The following is a 22,188-nucleotide window of genomic DNA, read 5'->3' as shown; positions in this document are numbered from 1 at the left end:
AAGAGAGCGTGAAGAAACACGCGGGTTCTTTTTATTCCAAACAAATTTGCTAAGTTTGCTCTGAAAAGATTTCAAATGGTTTACCTTTTATTGGGAGTGAACGAAATGGGTATAAAATCCTGGACAAGAGTCATCTTAAAGTGGGAGGTTCCATCAAAAAAACAATTTTGCTTTAAACTGTAGCTTACGACTAAAAAAGAAAAAAAAATGATTTTTTTTACTCATCTGGAAATGCCTGTTGCTATGCGGTCCCACAAAATCTGCCTTTGAAACCACCTAGGATTCTGATATCATCTCCCTCTAATGCTCCTGGGAAATGTGTGTCATCATTTCCCAGGATGCAGTGCGCTGTCCAATTATCACTCCCCATCCAAGACTTCCAGGAAGTAAGTGCCTGTAGGCTTCACAATGCCCACAAGCAAAATGACAACGGTGTAGATAGTTTTATAAACTATCTTTTTTGGATATCTATGCGGATCGGCGGCGGATTGTAAAATAGTAAGTGACCAGATTTATATTATAAAAATGCAGGATGAAAGGACATACATTTAAAAAATGCTAATTGTGGTTGGAACTCCGCTTTGATGGAATTTATCCTACCCATCCAACCTATATTTTGAGAGCCCCAGTCCCCTAAATCAGATTCAAGTTTCTTATATATGGGGGGGTAATTGGCCTGATAAAGATCCTCAACTTTCGAGGTTAGATTAATACCTAAAATATACAATGGATGATGTATTCCAACAAAAATTATAATGTTTTCGAATGAGGGATACCATGTACTTAGGGGGTGACACATTAAGAGCCCTGGATTTAGCAATATTGACTTTAAGGCCTAAAACTTCAGAGAATGTATCCAATAAAGAATAGATTGCAGATAAAGAAGAGATTGGGGAGGTTACAAATAACAAAAGATCATCCGCAAATAACGCACACTTGTGTTCTCTCCGGGCTCACTTAAACCCCCCCCCCCCCCCCCTGATATTCGGGTTATTTCTGATTGCTATTGCCAAAGACTCAATTACAACAGCGAATATCAGGGGAGACAAAGGACAACCCTGATGTGTACCCCTTTTAATTCTAATAGTCTCAGAATATAGTCCCTGCAGTCTTATCTTGGCCTCAGGTGAAGAGTAAAGAGCAGATAATACGCCTAACATTCTAGAGCCAAATCCCCATCATTTCAATACAGCAAACATATACGGCCAAGATACCGAATCAAAAGCCTTTTGAAGGTCTATTGACAAAAGCATACCCTCCTGTCTATGATCTCCAATCCAACCAGACTGCAATATTGAAATTAAGTCGACCGCCCTTCTAAACTGATCTGGACCTTTCCTATTAGGGATAAATCCAACCTGATCCTTATGTATATATTGACCTATGAAGGACGATAGTCTATTAGCCATTATTTTAGTTAAAATTTTAAGGTCATTGTTAATCAAAGATATTGGTCTATAATTTCAACTAAACTGGAATCTTTATCAGGCTTGGGGATCACAGATATGTACGCCATATTAAGTTGACTACCTATTGGACTACCGTCTGATAAGCTATTAACTAGTTACCGACCGCCCACCGTCGTTATACGTCAGCACTTTAAAGATGGATATCTCGGTAACGGCAGCAGCTGCTGCCATAACCGAGATATCCATCTCTTCAGTGGGCGGTCCTGTCAACGATAACGTGGTCTCCGCGGCGAAATCGCCGTTATCGGTGGCGGGAGATGGCCCCCCGCCGTGCGATTGGGTCTGCTCGGCTGCTGACTGGGGATGCGAGTGAGGGAAAAATGTCCTTCACCCGTCCCCATAGCTCTGCTGGGTGGAAGTGACGTCAAAACGTCAGTCCCGCCCAGCGTCTTAAAGAAACATTTTTAGGGCGAAATGAAAATTTTTTGTAATAAGGAGATGAAAAACCATCAGGACCGGGGGCTTTGTCTTTAACCCTTTAACAACTCCCAAAACCTCCAACTGATATGGGGGCCTCCATTTCTTCACTATGTAAATCTGATAATTTTGGAAGATCTAAGCCTTTAAGGAACTCTGTTATTCCATTTGAATCACAGTTGTCGTCGAAATGATCAAGCTTTGAATAATAATTTTGAAAGGCTTCCATCATCCGTTGAGGATTTAGAGTAAATGAACCATCAGCTTGTTTAATCTTGGGAAGAATTCTAGATCTAAATCTAGGTGATAGTTTATTCGCCAACATTGGACATATTTTATCCCTCAGCCTATAAAATTTTGTCCCGGACCACTTTATAGCCTTGTCTGCTTTAACCGTAAGCGCTAGGTTCAAGGCTGTTCTAGTCGCGTCTAAAGTGGAAGTAGGGAATCCGATAGGGTCCATTTTATGTTTTGTACTTAAATCATTAAATTCATGTTCTAGTTTTTCTATCTCCAATTTTTTCAGTCTTTTTTGTCTAGCTGCTATTTGTATCAGTTTGCCTCTAACCGTCACTTTGTGAGCTGCCCATAAGATTTCTGGCGAGATCCCGTCCATATCATTAAAATCAAAATAATCTTTTATGGTTTGTTCAACTTCTATAACTATTGGGGTCATTTAAAAGTGGTTAAGGGTCCAATGGGAAACTCTTTGGATGGTATTTATCTTCTTCAAAGTCAACTTAACCATGGAATGATCCGACCATGGAACATCAATAATAGAAGAGTTCAAAGCACAAGGCATATGATGAGTAGAAAGTAATATGTGATCTATACGTGAAAATGATTGATTGAGGACTAGAGTAGTGTGTATAATTTTTAGTTGTTGGGTTCAAGTTGAAGGCTTCTATTCTGATCCTCCTGTTGAGTCTTTTCAAGTCCAGGACAGGACGTAGATCCCCTGAATTGTTGGTGCGGAAAAAAAAGGGAATAAAATCCCCTCCCCCTTTGATGCGAAGGAACCTCTGACTGCCCCCTTTTGAATTAATTCCGATACATATTGAAGTAGCTGCCTCTTGTCTGTGAGATGGTATTTTGGTAGGCTGGAAGACATTCCCTGGAAATGCCCCCATAAAGCTCCATTTGTGGCCGTATTTGACCGTGGAGAGTGTCCATGGGTCCTTTATATGCTCTGACCAAATTTGAGTAAAACTCCTGGGAATGGCGCCCACCTGAGCTGGGTGGGCAGGCGACCCTTCAAAAGGACTTCTGCTGGTCCCCCGCGGTGATGGCCTTGGTCTTCTGAACCCTCATAAAGGAGAGGTGAGTAGTCTTCCAGTCTCTCCTGAATTCTTTGCCGGGGTGATAGAACCTAGCTTCCCTGTTCCTGTCCGGTAGATTGCGTCTGAAGGCAGGGACTCTCTGAGGCTTGGGTCTCCTATCGGAGGGAATAAGCCCCGACTTTCCCCCAGTGACCTTTGAGATCGCCGAATCCAGCTTTACACTGAACAAGTTTGTGCCATTGTACGGTATCTTGCACCAATTTGACTTTGAAGCCGTGTCAGCGACCCAGGGAATTAGCTCTGTGGGCCATCACTGAGGCTAGCATAGATCTAGCAGAGGAGCGGATTATATCAACTGAAGCTCCTGCCATGATCTCACCGGCTAATCTGATTTCTTGCAAAGAAGAGATTACCTTCTCTTGGTCGGTTCCTTTCAGGAGGGACTTTTTGATATTGGCCGCCCATGTAGAGATGGCTTTGGCTACCACCGCTGGTCTGCAGGACCCCCCCCCCCCCCCCCCCCCCCCCGCTGTAGAGTATGCTTTCTTTAGCTCCAGGTCGATCTTATGATCGAGAACATCTCGGAAGGTGACCACGTCCTCTATTGGCAGGGTAACGTGCCTAGCAAGCCGAATTAGGGACGAATCAACAATAGGAGCATTAATAAGGGGGTTGACTTTGGATTCTTTTAGAGGGTACATTTTGGCAAGCTTATTGGACAGACTAGGCCGCTTGTCCGGTTTTCCCTATTCATTCTTAATGAGATCCTCCAACTCTTCAATGAAGGGAAATAGTTTGGGATCTCTCCTTAATTCTGGGAAGTATTTCCCAAGTTTCTGAGGTTCCGCTATGGCTTCTTCCCAACCAATAGCTTCCTTAACGGAGCGGGCAAAAGGCTCAACTAAGCCGAAGTCAAATCTCGATATTGGCTCACGCTCCTCAAAATCAGAGTGGGTCTCTGTTAGTTGGGCATACGAGCCGGGTGCAGTTGATGTGCCCGGGATAGGATCATTAGGCAGAGGGGCTGAGGTCTCCAAGATTGACTCCCTTATGAGTTCCCTAGCCACTCTGGCATCCGCCTCATTTTCTCTGGTTGCTTCGTTAAAGCAAGTACGACAAGCTAGCTTCCCTGGCAATGCAGGAGCACCGCACACCCAGCAAGCGTTTGCTGCAGGACGGGTATGATAGCTCCGTTCGCGGTGAGATGAGGATGACCGGCTGCGGTGAGACCGGCTATGACGGGAGCGGCTGCGGTGAGACCGGCTATGACGGGAGCGGCTGCAGCGTGAGCGGCTATGTCTTGACCGATGGTAGCGGGAGGGTGATCTTGACCGGCTTCTGCGGGGCCTCTTGCTTGATGCATGGCTGGATCTCCCTCTATGCCGCAGGCTTGCGTCTCTAGGCCTGATGGGACTGCAGAAAAATGCAGTGTTAGTGGCCGGGCTCTCTTTTGTCTCTTCACTACTTACCTATCTTAGACGGCCTCCTTACCTTGTTTGCTCGTGGTGGTCTGCGAGGGCAGTGGGCTCCATGAAAGGTGCAGAGAAGGCAGCAGGTGTGGTAGCTGAAAGTAAAGCACAGAGGTGATAAGAAAAAAACATGGTAAGGGCTGGAGAAAGGGAATAAGCAGGGATACCTGAAGAGATTTCTGGAATTTTTTGGCAGAGCAGCAGCCTTGGGGAGGATAAAGTGAAATTCTGACCTTTTTTAAAACTGGCGCCGCCGTCGCAGCGCTGATGATGCGCAGTAGCGTCCCGCACATCCCGGCGCCATCTTGGATGAGGGCGAAGGGGGCCTCCGGCGTCATCATCCCACTATGCGCAGAGCGGCCAGAGGACACGGCGGAACGGCCGGGGGACAGCAGAGCCAAGCAAGCCTAATGGGCTAACTGTAAAAGAAATGGGAAACAAAAGAGAGGCAGCAGGCGGAATGGCGCTGGAGTGAATATCCGAGGAGCCACTGCCAAAATTAAGCTTCTTTAAAGCTGGCAGTAATGCCAGGATGAATCCGAAAAACCCCTGAGATCACCAGAGCGGGGTTCCCACCATAAAGCTCTTTTAGAGACTGTAAAGGAGGGACTTCCAAACAGGAGAGGCTTGAACCTGCTGGGGCGATTGCGGTAAGAGGCATGCTTGACCTCCAATCTGTCAGGTGAGTATAATAAAAGAGAATGGTGCGGGGTGTTCAGATTTATAGCTAACCAATCCTGTCAGGTTGTGGGGGCGGAGTCACAACCCAGTGTGTGCTGCCGTGAATGCGTCAGGATAAAAAAAAATCTTCTTTTTTTTTGGTCAAATACCACCAAACGAAAGTTCGGTTTGTGGGGAAAAAATGGACATCAATTTTATTTGGGTACAGTGTCGCACGCCCGCGCAATTGTCGGGTAAAGTAACGCAGTGCCATATCGCAAAAAATGGCCTGTCGGGGTAAATCCTTCCGGTCCTTAAGTGGTTAACTGCTTGCCGGCTGCCTCACACACATTTACGTTGGCAGAATGGTACGGGCAGGCAAAGCAACGTGTGTGTGTATATATACGTTTCTTTGACACTGCCCCCTAGCGGGCACGGTCTTCGTGACCATACCTGCGGACTCGCTGTCTTCTGGTGTCCCGCGATCAGGTCACGGAATGGGATAAACCTGAGGGATGCCTTTGTAAACGGTTAGAATCACTGCCTAGGACACACTTAACCCCGTCCCTTACTGGTTAACCCCTTCCTAGTAATCGGTGCATATTTTTTTTTTTTTTTTTTTTAGCACTGATCACTGTATAAATGTCAATGGTCCCAAAATAGCGGCAAGTGTCTGTGTCCGCCATAATGTCGCAGTCACGATAAAAATCGCAGATCGCCGCCATAACTACAAAATAATAAAAATGCCATAAAACCTATTTCTCTTGTCGTCCATGGATGGACACAGCCTCTTCAATTCTTGACAAGTGGGTTATGTTCCCTGTTTACAGGAGAGGACTAGGCAGAAACATGTAAGATCAGTGGTTCTTAACCTGGGTTCGATCGAACCCCAGGGCTTCAGTGAGTGAGTTTCGGGGGTTTGGCGGAGGTCACACAGGGCCGCCGGTACAAGGCAGAGGCGGACGGGTCCCCTGGGCGATACCATTTTGTATAGGGGGGGGGGGCGCAGCCGTAGGTGAAGCTCTGCCGAGGCCGCCAGCGCGGCCAGCGGCACTGTACAAATTGTTTGCCAAGTGCACTCCTGCATCCGGGACCGTCACCTCCCGGCTCCCTTTCCTGTCTGCTGCAGCCTGTTTACTCCCCCTATGAAGGAGTCTCTTTCAGCGGCGTGACGTCACTCCACTCACGGCCAGAAGGGGGGGACTCGGAGTGCTGCGCAGAGAGCTGTGTGTCGGCGCTGCCTGTGACGAGCTAGAGAGGCCAGGACTATTCTCGAGGAGCCTGCCTGACTAGTGGAATTTGAACCTAGCAGACAGTGTGCTAAAAAAGACTACTGAACTTGTTTAAAAGTAAGTAGAACCTGTTAAGAGCATATCATTAAATGGCTGGATTGGGGGAGGAGGCTGACTGAGGTGACCAGCACTTTATTAATATAAAATGGCAGATAAAAAAAATGTTTTTGTTATTTTAAATGAGCCTTCTCTGACTAGCAAAAAATATATATATATACACAGCCCTCAAAAATTCCACTCTTTGCTCGCAAAATGCTAGTGGAATTTAGTCCAGGGCGAGTGAGGAACAGGGGGTAAACCAGGCTGACAGTTTCCTGGCTGAAGCAATCACACAGCGAGTGGCAGGGCTGGTTCCAAACGGTGGCCACATTATAACAGGAGAGCGGGACAGCTGCGGGCTTCATGTGCTTAAGCCCACTCGTCCCGCTTCTCCCTCTGTCAGAAGCTGCAGACAGGAGACCGGGAATGAAGCAGAGCAGTGCTCTGTTTTCCTCCCTCCCCACCCCCGCCTGACAGACCCGTGTAGCACACAGCCGAGTGAAGTGTTGTGGCTGTGTGCTGGGTCTGATAGCTGGAGACTGCACTGTGATGAATAAGTTCTGTGACTTCTGTCATCAGGTGAGAAAGAACCATGAAGAGATTTAAAGAGAATTGGGGGTACAAGGGTAAATGTGGATGGGGGTACATGGCATGCAGGGGAGGGACAGAGACTGATGTGCTCTGTCCGCCATTATATAACTTCTACTCCACATCGACAGTATGCTGTCCTCCTCCTGTGCCCCTTTCACCTCTCCAAAGGTCAGAGCTGTTCTGACCTGTGGAGAGGTGAAAGGGGCACAGGAGGATCCATACTGATGTGGAGGAGAAGTTTTATATAATGGCAGCCTCTGTCGTCCCCCATGTCATCCTCCCAGCCTCTGTCCCCTCCCCCCCCATGTCATGTCCGCAGCCTCTGTCCCTCTCCTGTGTCATGTCCGCAGCCTCTGTCCCTCTCCTGTGTCATGTCCGCAGCCTCTGTCCCTCTCCTGTGTCATGTCCGCAGCCTCTGTTCCTCTCCTGTGTCATGTCCGCAGCCTCTGTCCCTCTCCTGTGTCATGTCCGCAGCCTCTGTCCCTCTCCTGTGTCATGTCCGCAGCCTCTGTCCCTCTCCTGTGTCATGTCCGCAGCCTCTGTCCCTCTCCTGTGTCACGTCCGCAGCCTCTGTCCCTCTCCTGTGTCACGTCCGCAGCCTCTGTCCCTCTCCTGTGTCACGTCCGCAGCCTCTGTCCCTCTCCTGTGTCAGGTCCGCAGCCTCTGTCCCTCTCCTGTGTCACGTCCGCAGCCTCTGTCCCTCTCCTGTGTCACGTCCGCAGCCTCTGTCCCTCTCCTGTGTCACGTCCGCAGCCTCTGTCCCTCTCCTGTGTCACGTCCGCAGCCTCTGTCCCTCTCCTGTGTCACGTCCGCAGCCTCTGTCCCTCTCCTGTGTCACGTCCGCAGCCTCTGTCCCCCTCATGTGTCATGTCCGCAGCCTCTGTCCCCCTCATGTGTCATGTCCGCAGCCTCTGTCCCCCTCATGTGTCATGTCCGCAGCCTCTGTCCCCCTCATGTGTCATGTCCGCAGCCTCTGTCCCCCTCATGTGTCATGTCCGCAGCCTCTGTCCCCCTCATGTGTCATGTCCGCAGCCTCTGTCCCCCTCATGTGTCATGTCCGCAGCCTCTGTCCCTCTCCTGTGTCATGCTGCACTGATGGGGGCACAGTAAGGCTGCAAGTGATGGGGGCACAGTAAGGCTGCAAGTGATGGGGGCACAGTAAGGCTGCAAGTGATGGGGGCACAGGGAGGCACAGATGGGTACTGATATGCTTTATGTTACTATTGTTGTTAATATTTATTTTTGTAATGTAATTCTGCTTAAAATATTTAACAGTGTAATTTCATGAGATAATTTACAAGGTCGTGTTTAGGGGCGGACTTAGGGGTAGGGCAGGAGATGTGTTGGGCGGGGCAACTGGTGGCGAGTAACTGTTAAGGCCTGGCTAGTGGCTCAGGACTTGAAATTTTGAGCCCTGTATGTAATACATATATATGTGTGTGTGTGTGTGTGTGTGTATATATATATATATATGTGTATATACGTGTGTGTGTGTGTGTGTGTGTGTGTGGTACAATTTTTTTTTTTTATTAGATTTTCATTTGGCTGGCTGCTTTAACTGCAATCATATCTTCGGGGCCTTAAGTTAAAATTTACGGAGGTCCCATCAGTAAACTTTTTTTTCTTTTCTGGCAGAGGTACGAATCTTATTTGTTTAGAACACATCACAGTCCCCCCTGTACATCAGTGTCTTTAGTCTACCCATCACATCATGGCCTCCTTTTTATTTCACAGACCCCTCCCCCCCCTTTTTTTTTTTTTACACATCCATGTCCACAGACTCCCCCTTCACATCAGGGCAGGGAGTGGGAGGTGCTGAAGGGCAGGCCAGAGAGCAGGAGCCTTCCAACATTTTCTATTACCACGCAAGTGGTTACTTGCTTGTTAATTTGAAAAAAATTCTGTTTCTCTTATCGTCCATGGACGGACACGGCTCCTTAAATCTTGATAAGTGAGTTATGTTCCCTGTTTACAGGAGAGGACTAGGCAGAAACATATTAAATACATGTTACATTAACAGAGTTGAACAGCCTCCAGACATAACCCTCCTCACTGTAGCATGCAGCCTCAGTTTCGTTCTGCCTAGCAAGGAGAAGGATGTATGGCTCCCTTTGGGCCCAGCACCCTGAGGAGAAATTTTTATTTTACTTTTTCTTAAAGAATCTTCTATCAACTGTCTGAGAGACAGGCTGGATAATATAGATCCTTGTAGTCTACTCAGTCCGACCAGCAAGCGTGGACACACCTTTGCAAAGAGGCTGGGTCTGCCACGCCATACCCCATGACTCATGGGGTGGCCGGTGAGCTTTGCTCCGAGGTCCACATATGACTGGGCTGTGGTGTTGTCTCACTCAGTTGACCGGGCTGACCGCTACCTCCATTGCGGTTGCAGTTCTGTCAGGAATGCGTCAGCGAGTCCTCGCTTGGACGGGTAAGTACAGTCCCTCCTGCTTCTGTGGGTTGGTACGGCTGGCGTTCGGGGGTTCTCTTCTCCTCCCTTCCCTGCTCCTTTTCCCTTGCTGCATTGCTAACATTGCTGCTGTCGGGGGAGGGGGCCTTCCCGAGGGAATACCAGGTGCTGTCTACTGTTCATTGTCCTACTATTTTAGGCGATCAGGCTATGCTTCTCCTCGTGGTCGACCGATCTGGTTTCAGCCGGACAACGCCACGGCCGTGGCTTTGGTCTACCATCAGGTATATCGGCAGGCGGACTACTGGAGTCGCCAGATGCTGGACCAGGGCGACTGGTCTTTGTGCTTGGGTCTCTCTGTGCCTGGGGTGTTTCGGCTCCCCCGCAGGAGGTGAGCCTCACAGGGCATGGATCTCCTGGCCGCTCGTCTCCGCCGCAAGGGTGTCAAAGTTAGTGGCCAGGTCTAGTGATCTGGTACAGACGCATCAGTCGCGCTGGTGGCCCTGTGGGGTCTGTATCGGTGACTTTTTGCCGTTCCTCCATGGTAGTTGCTTCCTCGGCCACTCCAGAGTGGAGGCTGAGAGGATCCTGATGATTCTAATCGCTCCAGATTGACCTTGGCGTCCTTGGTACGCCGATATCGGGCGCCTGGTAGCGGAGGTACCCTGGCGGTTGCCAGGGCATGAGGTTCCTCTGTCTCTAGGTCCCATACTTCCTCCTGTTGTACCGTCACTGACTTGCTCAACATCGTTATTGGAAGCCAGACTTTAGGTGACCGGGGTCTGTCTGACTCGGTCATCTCACAATGCTGAGGGCACCGTAGTCTTCTTCCGGAGGATCTACCGTCGCACCTCTCTTGGTGCGAGGGGATGGAGCGACGTCCACGGACGTACTCGGTGTCCAGGGTCCTGCTGTTTTTAGAGCTTGGAGTGGATCTACAAATTGGTTAAAGCACTGTTTGGGGGCAGATTTCAGCCTTGGCTGTGTTTTCAGTGGCCTTTTTGCGGCCCGTTCCTGGTGGGTCCCCTTGTTTTGTGTGCAGGGGTTTGTCATATACTTTCTCCTCTTGGCCCATCTCTTCCCCCATGAGTTTTGACTCTGGTGCTCTCGGTTCTTCAGGAACCTTCCTTTTGGAAACATAGAGATTTTCTCTTGACACTATCTCAGAAGGTGACCCCTTTAGTGGCCTTTACCTCCGTTAAAGGGGTTTCTGAGTTGGCGGTCTTGTCTTGCAAGCCGCCATGCTTGATCCTCCATAAGGAGGAGGTTTCGGCCTTTCATACTTTAGGCGTGGTGCGCGCTTTGCGTGTATACCAGCCTACTACAGCTCCGTTTCGGAGCTTCTGACTCTTTTGTGTCGGTGTCTGGTCCACAAAAGGGCCTGGCGGTCTCGTTGACCACCATTTCTCGGTGGATCAGGCAGGCCGTCATACAGAACTACGCTCCTAAGGGGCGGGCCCCCCTTTCCGGTCATGGCACTTTCGACCAGGGCAATTGGTACTTCCTGTTTTTTTTTCGACATCATGCGTCGGTCTCACAGGTGTGCGAGGCAACGACTTGCTCGTCCGTTTCACGCTTTTTCCAGAATTTACATGGTTGCTGTGAGTGCATCTTATGATGTTTTTTTTCAGTCGATAGTTTTTGCCAGCGGCTGTTTAGAGTTGCACCTCCTCCGTTAAGGAGCTCTGCTTGTTTTGGGGTGAAAATAAAATTGGTTTTACTGATATAATTCCCACCCCTCGTTTTTTGACACTGCTTGGGGACGTCCCACTTGTCAAGATTTAAGGAGCTGTGTCCGTCCATGGACGATAAGAGAAAATAGGATTTTTTTTGTACTCACCGTAAAATCCTTTTCTCTGAAGTCCATGGACGGACACAGCTCCCACCCCTCCTTTTTAGGTTTGTACTGCTTGTTACGAACTGAGGCTGCATGCTACAGTGAGGAGGGTTATGTCTGGAGGGACCGCCCCTTGGGCGGGGCTGTTCAACTCTGTTAAAGCGGGGGTTCACCCCAAAAAAAATGTTTAACATTACATTCAGCCGAGTTGTGAGAATGACATTAGGCTGTTTTTTTTTTAATCCTTGCCGTACATACCGTATTATCTAGATTTTCACCGCGGCTTCCGGGTATGTAATCTGCGGGACTGGGCGTTCCTAATTGATTGACATGCTTCCGACTGGCGCATACAGCGCGTCACGAGTTGCCGAACGTCGGTGCGCAGGCGCCGTGTAGAGCCGACTCGCAGTCCGGCTTCTTCCGGCAACTCGTGATGCGCTGTATGTGCCGGTCGGAAGCATGGGTTAATGTAACATGTATTTAACTATTTAAAGCGGAGCTCCACCCTAAAGTGGAACTCACGCTGATCGGAACCCGCCCCCCCTCCGGTGTCACATTTGACACCTTTCAGGGGAGAGGGGAGTGCAGATACCTGTCTAAAGACAGGTATTTGCACCCACTTCCGGCCACCCGTCACAGGCAAAAGACGGGTTTTTCCTGACTTCCCAGCACACAACGGGGACAGACGGGAACACTCGGTGACTGTGAGCCAATCGGCGGGCGCAGCGTGACTCGCGCATGTGCCGTAGGGAACCAGGTAGTGAAGCCGGAGCGCTTCACTTCCTGGTTCCCTCACTGAGGATGGCGGGGGGAGCAGCAGAGAGACGAGCTATCGCTCGTCCTCTGCTGCGAACGGCACTGGACTCCAGGACAGGTAAGTGTCCTAATATTAAAAGTCAGCAGCTGCAGTATTTGTAGCTGCTGGCTTTTAATATTTTTTTTTACTGGCACATCCGCTTTAACATGTGTCTGCCTAATCCTCTCCTGTAAACAGGGAACATAACCCACTTGTCAAGATTTAGGGAGCTGTGTCCGTCCATGGACTTCAGAGAAAAGGATTTTACGGTTGGTACAAAAAATCCTATTTTTCTGTCCAGATCTGCAGCATCTCCAGCGAGGATGACAGTGGCAGTCTGGCCAGAGACCCAGGAGAGGACACCCAGCTAAGTGGTGCACCCTCAGTCTGGACAGAAAAGAGATAGATAATATATCAGATATATATATATATATATATATATATATAATCTTAGCAGCAGCGGCTATTACAGCAACTACTGCCCTCCTTTTGACATCTGGGTATTGGACAATGGGGTGTACCGCACATGCCCTGTATGCTTCAGTCGTTTTTTTGGGGGCTTGTATAGAACACTCTGTAATACTGTTTAGGTATACAATAAGGTGAATTATTCTCTGTGTATCTTGGCATTCTTCCTATTTTCATATCTGCATGTGAAAAGAATCTAAATGACTAGTTTTGGAGTTGGAATGTGCCCTCGCAGTTCATAATTAAGGTTTGGTCCGAACTTTGCCTGCTCCAAGTATGTGGAGTGTCCAGGCAAAACAGCATTCTTCTGTGCTCCCAGCATGTTTTTTGCAACTACATGAGGTTTTAGATCAAGCTATAGAATTTTTGCAACAGGATTTATAGTAAAATCTACGCACACTTAGAAACAAATTGAGGGCTTTAACAATCACATACACAATCTCAAAAGTTTTGACTTTTTAGATACATTTTAAAAATTTGCCACACCCTTCAGTGTGTTTTTTTTGTTTTGTTTTTGCAGGTACGCCCTGGTAGATTTCGGGTTGGCCCAAGGAACACCGGACACACAAATAGAACTTCTCAAAGTCCTTCACTCCAAAAAACAGGGGAGTTGTATACAAAGTAACACAATTTCAGGAAATATACCAGTACCTAGAGAAGTAGTTCTACCAACCTCAACAAAACAGTCTGTTAAAAGACATTGGTCACTTTCACAGAGTAATCCAGGAAACAGTGCAAAGGTTTTAAGTCTTTTCTTCTCTACTAATGTTGAAAAACCTAAGCATGGCTGCCATCCTCTAACGAGTATCACTATAACCGATTGCAATATAAAGGGGTGCACATGAGTGGTGTTTCCGTGCCATGTTGCTGGCTGTGTGTATATCATTCTTCTTATTCAAAGCTGATAAGTATAGTCAGATCCAGTAAACTCTGATCAGTTTTAAACCATTGTTTGGGCCTTCCTGTCCAATTTCATAGCAGTAATTTAAAGATGAAAAAAGATTAAAAATTCAGGTTTTCATTAACAATTGCTAATTTATTTATTATTTTTTGTCCCAGGCTTTTTTTGTTTTGTTTTTTCTAGCAAGCAAACTGTTCAAGGTACCAACTGACTTTAGGGCCTGTTCACACCAGATGCAGTTTAATTTTTTTCTGCACCAGAAACTGACTGCATGGTGTGAACTAGAGCTATTGGAATACATGGAAAGCACTGTGCATGCATTTTTAAAGCAGAAAAAATGCGCACAGAACTGCATCTGGTGTGAACTGGACCTTTATAATAAATGACTTTCAAATTTTAACTTTCATCATAAAAGCTATCAAATTTGATGTTTTAAAACAGTTGGATTGAATCAAATGATGGTTTACAATGGAATAGGTTAACTGATTACAATAGGACAAAAACGGTTAATAGGATTAAAAATGTATGGTGTATATCCAGTGTGGGTCTTCTTACAATTGCACTGTAGGATAGTGGCTGACCTAATCGGGATATACAATGTCTGAAGTATCTGCTCCAAGCACATTGACATGCTAAAAGATGAAGTAAATGTAAAGGTATACTTATCATAAAGCCGCTAAATGCTGAGGATCCTGTCATGTAGAACTCTTCCAGCTTATATGAGAAATCCTATGAATGCAATGCAGCCCAGACATGTCACTTGTGTGCACTTAAAGTGGAACTCCAGACAAAAATATATGCTCCCCTTTTTTTCCCTTAAGTGGGAGATGGCACGGTTGACAAAAGCAGAGCATGAGGGTACAGAGAAAAGAAAATGAACCAATTAATCATTCCCTAGTGTATTAAGGATGGGGGGGGGGGGGTGATTGGTAATTTAACCATTTTTCAGGCTTGAAAAATGTCTAGAGTTCCACTTAAACAGTGTGATTATCAATCTGGCAATTTTGTTGGATATTGCATTTTTTTTTTTTTCACACTGCAGTCGGTCTGCTTTACCTCAAGTACTGTGTGTTCCAGGGGGTGTGTTTGTTATGATGTTGCTTATTATGATGTTTATTGCTCCGTCTAGACTGTTCTTTCTGCATATGTTAGGGTTTATATGCCTAAAATCATGCATGCAGCTGTTCTCACTTTATTTCACTCCCTAAATATGCAATAATTTGCTGTTGTAAAGTGACAAAGGATATATAATTCTTATTGTGCGCCATTTGGATGTCTTTTCTAGGAGGGATTACTTGGCGGATCTACACAGAGGTCTGTGTTTGGAGAGAAGAATTTTAATGTTTACAGTACTGTCCCCCATGAAGTGACAGTTGCAAAAGTAAGAAACGCATGAAAATAAAATACACATGCACATATATACAAGATAACATGTACTGAAATAAATGATTAACTTAAATGCTGTGTATTACTTCTAACATCATTCTTGGTGATGGATGGGATGGATAATACATTTTCCTTTTTTTGTCCTCAGAGTAGTAACTTTGTGCCATATTGTTTCTAGAACACATTGTAAAACAGTTGGTATAAAGAGTTCACAGAACTACCAGGTGAAAAGGGGGGGGGAGCCTAAAAACAAATGCAGCTACTACATTGACTAACGGTTGGGATATGTTCTGAGCCTGGACTGGCTCTGTAAAAACTGGCCACAGGGGAAGTATGGTCAAAATAGCCCATATTTCGCCATAAAAAAATAAATGGCTGTGATTTACTTTAGTGTGCTGTGGTTGGCCCAAAGCTATCGCATGGTACAGGGTGCTGTAATTGGCCAAGGTGCCATGTGATGGCTGTGTGCCAAGAACAGCATCACTATAATGTATAAATTCTGAACAGCTGTGTTGACCTTGTGATCCAGCCTGCCCGTGCTGCCCTGTTGCAGTAAATGTATTGTGGCTGCGTGGCAACCAGTTAAAAATAAAATAAAACGTTTACCTTGGTATCAAGTGATATTGCGCATCAACCATTATTTTTCCAGCAGTTGGTATTATTTATAGCATTTTGCTTTGGTGTACCTTGTGATGTGTTGCTCTTCCGATTCATTGCTTTGGGGCATCCCAAGTTGTAATGGCTATTGACTTTTCTGTGTCCTGTGATGTACAGCTTAAAGCGGGGGTTCACCCTTAGAGGGCACTTTTCCCCCTTCGCTTCCTGCTCGTTATTACTAGGGGAATCGGCAATTTATTTTAAAATATGTGCAGTACTTACCCGTTTACGAGACGCATCCTCTCCGTCGCTTCCGGGTATGGGCTTCGGGAATGGGCGGTCCTTCTTGATTGACAGGTTTCCGAGAGGCTTCCGACGGTCGCATCCATCGCGTCACGATTTTCCGAAAGAAGCCGAACGTCGGTGCGCAGGCGCAGTATAGAGCCGCACCGACGTTCGGCTTCTTTCGGCTACGAGTGACGCGATGGATGCGACCGTCGGAAGCCTCTCGGAAGAATGTCAATCAAGAAGGAACGCCCGCTCCCGAAGACCCATACCCGGAAGCGACGGAAGAAGATACAGCTCGAAAACGGGTAAGTACTGCACCTATTTTAATATAAATAGCCGATTCCCCTAGACCGAACGAGCAGGAAGCTAAGGGGAGATTTTTTTTTTTTTTTTAAATGGGTGAACTCCCGCTTTAAGAAATTTGGATTTTTGGTTTACCTGTAAAATACTTTTCTTCCTCCCAGTTCTTTTGTGTCAAGGGAGGAATTCTCTCAATAGGACCCTTTCAGTTTCAGTGGATGAGGTATCTGTGTTCAAGGATGCTTCAGAAAATCCTCTAAAGGTCCTGTTTTAAACTCCCCTCTGCTGTCATTTGGGGCAGCCTTACAATCTACTGTAGGCATGTGATTGGAGATGTGAGACTTTGAGGTGCACTATAGATAGATAGATGGATGGATAGATAGATAGATAGATAGAATCACTTCAAACGTGTACAAGATTGTTTGAAAAATAACATAAAAGTACGCAAAAACAGTGTATTCAAAGACATAGGTGTACACAAAACATCCTATCAAGATCAATGTCGCCATGGGGGGCGAAATGTGCTCCCTCATATGCGAACCTGTACCTGGGGGGGTGGGAACGAGACTTATTTGCAGGCAAATCGAAATTGGCTGATATCAGTTAAATTTTATCGTGGCATCGCTATATCGATGACATCTTTATGGTGTAGGCAGGAGCAAAAGAAAATTTAATTGGGTTCTTGGGCAGCTTACAAGTAACAGCTATAACCTGAAATTTACATACAACTTTGACCAAAAAAGTATTACATTCTTGGATGTGGAAATGTTTATTAATGAAAGTGAAGTGTTTTGCTCCAAATTATATAGAAAAGCTTCAGCCAGGAATAGTCTGCTACATGCTAGCAGCTCACACCCCGAAAATATTAAGATTAAGGGTTCCCTGTAGCCAGTTTTTGAGAATTAAGCACAATTGCACTCAATTTGAGGATTTTAAAAAAAAAGCAGACCTGTTACGCGACCGTATCCTTATTAAGGGCTATAGCAGAACATGTCTTAAGAACGCCTTCAATAGGGTAAAAAAAACAAGATAGACTTTCACTTTTATCTATAAGCCTAGACAAGAAAAACCAACTGCATCTACATTACTAAATATAGTCAACACAACAAGATACGTAATCTATAATACATTTTGGTATCTACTGTCAGCAGACCAGAGGATCCTTAAGTTTATTCAAATATATGCAGAAAATCCAAGAATCGGGGACCATGGTTCCCTGATTTTTTTTTATTTTTTTAAACGAAAAATGGAGACGCCTATAAGTAGGCATGTGGGATTGTATCATAATTTCGACCTTAAATCAATTGATTTCTGTAACGGATCGTCCCACACTCCGCTTGAGTGCTTCAGTCATATACCGCTTCCTATCAGTATGAATGTAGATATCAGATATTCCAGCTGCTCTCAAGCACACAACGAGACGAGACTTGTTTGTCTGCTGAACATGGAGTGTTTAATAGAACCAAGAATACAACCTTATATACAGTTAAAGAGGAGGTAACCAGAACATAAATTAACATGAGCTAATTAACTAATCATTTACCCAGACTAGGTGACTCATGGATGTGTCCTTTCAGGGTAGACATCACGTTTCCTCGCTCACCTGCTATACAATACACATACGTGTAAACAAAGGACATCTTCAAACAATGAAAAAAATACGTATGTGTAGCGCTAAAATTAATAAATGAATATCAAAATACCAAAAAATGTGTATAGTAAAAAATAAAACACATATAACATTAATAAATGTTAGACACAAATTGTGAAACATGTGAGATTCCTCTGTAGCGAGGGGTGACAACAGTGCCAACTGGCACGTGAACTGATGCACCTAAGGTGGTATCAAACATAAAAACAAAGTCCAACAAAAACTCCTAAGTGTGATGATCCGAGGTATGTAGCAAAGTTCATCAACATCCACAAGTCATTCAGGTGAAAAGGTGAATAAATAGAAAAAGCGTGACTCCTTTAACGTGACAATCCCATCACCGGAAAAAGTGCAGGCTTACCGGAACTTGTTGACCACTGGTGGCATATGCCAAAAGAGGTCAGTCAAGGCTTTATATGACGGTTGTCAAACAGCAATCCTTGGCAGGAAGCGTAGGTCCAACTGGTGGGTAGGTCCTTATATGGAATAGGTCCCCAGGAGTAAGCCGGAAGCTATACTGATGTTGGTATCCCAAAACCAATTGGCTCAGTGTGTTAGTGGTGCATAGAGAAAAATAAAGAGAAGTGGCCACATAGCGTAACTCCGTATAAAAGAAAAAATACGTGTTTATTCACAGCTAACAAACTTACATTTGGCTGGAAGTAAAAGAGCTCTTGCATGTAAATGGGGCGACAGTGGAGTCCTCCCGACGCGTTTCGTGGTCAAAAGCACATCGTCTGCACAGGTCCTCCACAGGTGAGGGAGCTTGCCCACAGTCCTATGCTGCTCTGCTCATATGCTCTCTCTCTCTCTCTCTCTCTCTCTCTCTCTCTCTCTCTCTCTCTCTCTCTCTCTCTCTCTCTCTCTCTCTCTCTCTCTCTCTCTCTCTCTCTCTCCCCCCTCTCTCTCTCTCCCCCCTCTCTCTCTCTCACCCCTCTCTCTCTCTCACCCCTCTCTCTCTCTCACCCCTCTCTCTCTCTCACCCCTCTCTCTCTCTCACCCCTCTCTCACACACCCCTCTCTCACATCTCTCTCTCTCACACACCTCTCTCACACCTCTCACCTCTCTCTCTCTCTCTCTCTCTCTCTCTCTCTCTCTCTCTCTCTCTCTCTCTCTCTCTCTCTCTCTCTCTCTCTCTCTCTCTCTCCGTGTGTCTCTGCCCCCTTACTCTGCCTGGACGCTTCTGTGTCCCCACATAGGGGCACACGGGGTGGTGAGAACGCTGTGCTGTGAGTGCAGAGACATCAGACAGCCCATACAAGCACTGTTCGCTGTCCGATGGGTCTGCCATAATGTCGCAGTCATGATAAAAATCGCTGATCGCCACCATTATTAGTAAAAAAACTATCCCCTATTTTGTAGACGCGATAACTTTTGTGCAAACCAATCAAACGCTTATTGCGATTTGATTTTTTATCTTTTACCAAGAATATGTATTGGCCTAAACTGAGGAAGAAAAGTTTTTTCATATATATTTTTTGGGGGATGTTTTATTATAGCAAAAAGTAAAAAATATTGAATTTGTGTTTTTTTTTTTTTTTTTTTCAAAATTGTCGCTCTATTTTTGTTTATAGTGCAAAAAAAAAAAAAAAACGACAGTTGATCAAATAACACCAAAAGAAAGCTCTATTTGTGGGGAGCCACGTTGAACGACCGCGCAATTGTCAGTTAAAGTGATGCAGTGATGCAGTGCCAAATCGCAAAAAGAGACCCGGGCCTTTAACAACAAAATGGTCCAGGGCTTAAGTGGTTAAAGTAATTTTTTTTCCCCAAAAAAATTGCATTTGAAAGACCGCTGTGCAAACGCAGTGTGGCATAAAATATTGCAACAGCCACCATTTTATTCTGGGTCTCTACTAAAAATATATATGTTTGGGGGTTCTAAGTAATTTTCTAGCAAAGAAAAACATGATTTTTAACTTGAAAACAACAAATGTCACAAAAAGGTTTAGTGTTTAAGTTGTTAAACTTTCCTAATTTACATACAGAAGTCTGTTCCTTTTTAATGTAAAAGACAAATTGTTACAATGTTTAGACTTAAAGTGGTTGCAAACCCTTACAGACTACTTTAGCCTACAGGTAAACCTAGATTAAGGCTTACCTGTAGGTCCCAGAAATATCTCCTTAACCTACACAGTTAAGGAGATATTTTCCAAAAAGGGGGCACCGATGTCTACTGCGCAGACGCACCTAGCGTGCCGTTGGTGACTGCGATCGTGCTGTCGCTAGCGGCTCGCATGTGCGGGTGCAGCGATACCCGGAACTCACTCACTCCGGGAGAGGGGGCTTCAATCTCGGGTAAATAATTCATAATGAGCTTGTATGCTATGCATACTAGCTCATTATGCCTTTCTCTTGCAGTTTTTTTTTTTTTCTCCCAGATTTTTTTTACAAGGGTTTACTTCCTCTTTAACGTTCCACTGATAAAGAATGTTGTGGTGCTTGGCAGACTGCCCAGATTTTTTCTTCCTTTCTTTTGATGGCTTAGAGCAGAGAGAATTCTCTGCATACAAAAGATCGGGAAATACTTTGTCAAAGATCGCAACAGGGAAAAAAATCACGATAACGATTAATCGTGCAGCTCTAGTTTGGGGGGTATTTTACAAACTCTGAAAGCTACAGTGGGGAGAACAAGTATTTGATACACTGCCGATTTTGCAAGTTTTCCTACTTGCAAAGCATGTAGAGGTCTGTAATTTTTATCATAGGTACTCCAACTGTGAGACACGGAATCTAAAACAAAAATCCAGAAAATTACATTGTATGATTTTTAAGTAATTTTCATTTAATTGCATGACATAAGTATTTAATCACCTACCAACCAGTAAGAATTCCAGCTCTCACAGACCTGTTATTTTTTCTTTAAGAAGCCCTCCTGTTCTCCACTCCTCCACACCTGTATTAACTGCACCTGTTTGAACTTGTTACCTGTATAAAAGACACCTGTCCACACACACTTGGACTCCAACCTCTCCACAATGGCCAAGACCAGAGAGCTGTGTAAGGACATTGTGGATAAAATTGTAGACCTGCATCAAATGCTTGTTCTCTCCACTGTATAAGTGAAAAATAATAAAACAAAGGAAAAATTGCAAAAATGGTCTGGCCATCCAGATGTACAAAATGGAGCACATGTCCTGGCAGCGAAAGGGTTAAAGGCAACGTTTTGACATTCCTGGTGATGGCTCTATCAGGCGGTACCAGTCTACTTCATGGGCTATTCAACATCACTTTGATAGCGCAAGTTTGTAAGACCGCTACCTGGTCCCCTGTTCTTACTTTTACAAAGTTTTGCCAGGTGGATGTTTGGGTTATTGTGGACATGACCTTCAGCCTCCTTTTTGGAACAAATCGTAATGGATATAAAAATGTAATCTTTGTTCTGGGATTCACGATGAATGGAAAAAAATATTTTTTGATTTAGTTGTAAAAATACTTTTTTTGGAGTACATCGTAAGGCACAAGGATCCCACCCTCTTCCTTTTGTTTCATGGCTTGCTACAAAACTGAAGCTGTGACTAGCTGAGAGGCGTCATGCCCGGACAGGTATTCCTGTCTTTGTGCCAGTGTGCAATTACCAGAAAGTGGCAGCATATCCCTATCATTATGGATATGAAGATGTCCTGTACTCCAGTCAAGATGGACACGCCAGGCACCCAAAGACTGGTGAAGAACTGGCCTGGGTGATGACGGCACAGTATCCCTATGCGAATGAGTTTTATTAACTCGGCAGCTACGATATTTGCAGCTGCAGACATAGAGATTTTATAAAATATTATAATATATTGGTGCGTTATAATATAATATTATTATTTTTTTTTTTTTCGACGCCTGCAGTTCCTCTTTAAACTTCAATTTGCAAACATTGACGTGCTTGCTTTTATTAAATCCTTAGGGCCATTTCAGACTAGCTATGCTCTTGTTGGTAAATTATTACCAACAAAAGATGATAATAAAAGTATGGTTTTTATGCTGGTGTTCCCTCACTGACCAAGAGACTGCGGAATTTCTCTTGGTATTGAGAGAGCAGTGATAGAGCATTTAAAAGTTTATCGGCGTATAACGCACACTTTTTTTACCATTTTTAAAATTGGGGTGGAAATCGTAGGTGCGTGTTATATGCCAATCCCTGCTGTCTCTAAAGGGAAAAGGAGCGAGCGCCGCTGAATTGGAGAGCTGCAATCTCCTGTGTACCCGACACTCCGTCACACCTCCTGGCCCCGCATTGGGCCACTGGTCGGTCTATAATATGAGCAGGGCCAGGAGGCGTGGCTGTGAGTGATGGAGCGCCGGGTGCACAGGAGATTGCGGCTCTGTGTAATTCAGCGGCGCTTGC

The 22,188-nt window shown here is 45.4% G+C and overlaps 1 protein-coding gene across 3 annotated transcripts in view; it reads left to right on the top strand.

The window, feature by feature from the left end:
* Positions 1-22,188, top strand: part of CDC7 (cell division cycle 7) — a 79,611-nt gene that overhangs the window by 39,956 nt on the left and 17,467 nt on the right. For 2 of the 3 annotated variants that reach the window (XM_040360052.1, XM_040360054.1), the window contains exons 6-7: positions 13,249-13,468; positions 14,915-15,010. In XM_040360052.1, coding sequence (XP_040215986.1) covers positions 13,249-13,468; positions 14,915-15,010 — 316 coding nt within the window. The remainder of the gene's footprint in view (positions 1-13,248; positions 13,469-14,914; positions 15,011-22,188) is intronic. The other variant, XM_040360055.1, reaches the window with a different exon arrangement.

This window comes from Rana temporaria, chromosome 7 (genome assembly GCF_905171775.1).
Source record: "Rana temporaria chromosome 7, aRanTem1.1, whole genome shotgun sequence".
Lineage (NCBI taxonomy): Eukaryota > Metazoa > Chordata > Amphibia > Anura > Ranidae > Rana > Rana temporaria.
Note: the sequence above shows the minus strand (reverse complement) of the source record. Positions and strands in the feature narration are given on the sequence as shown.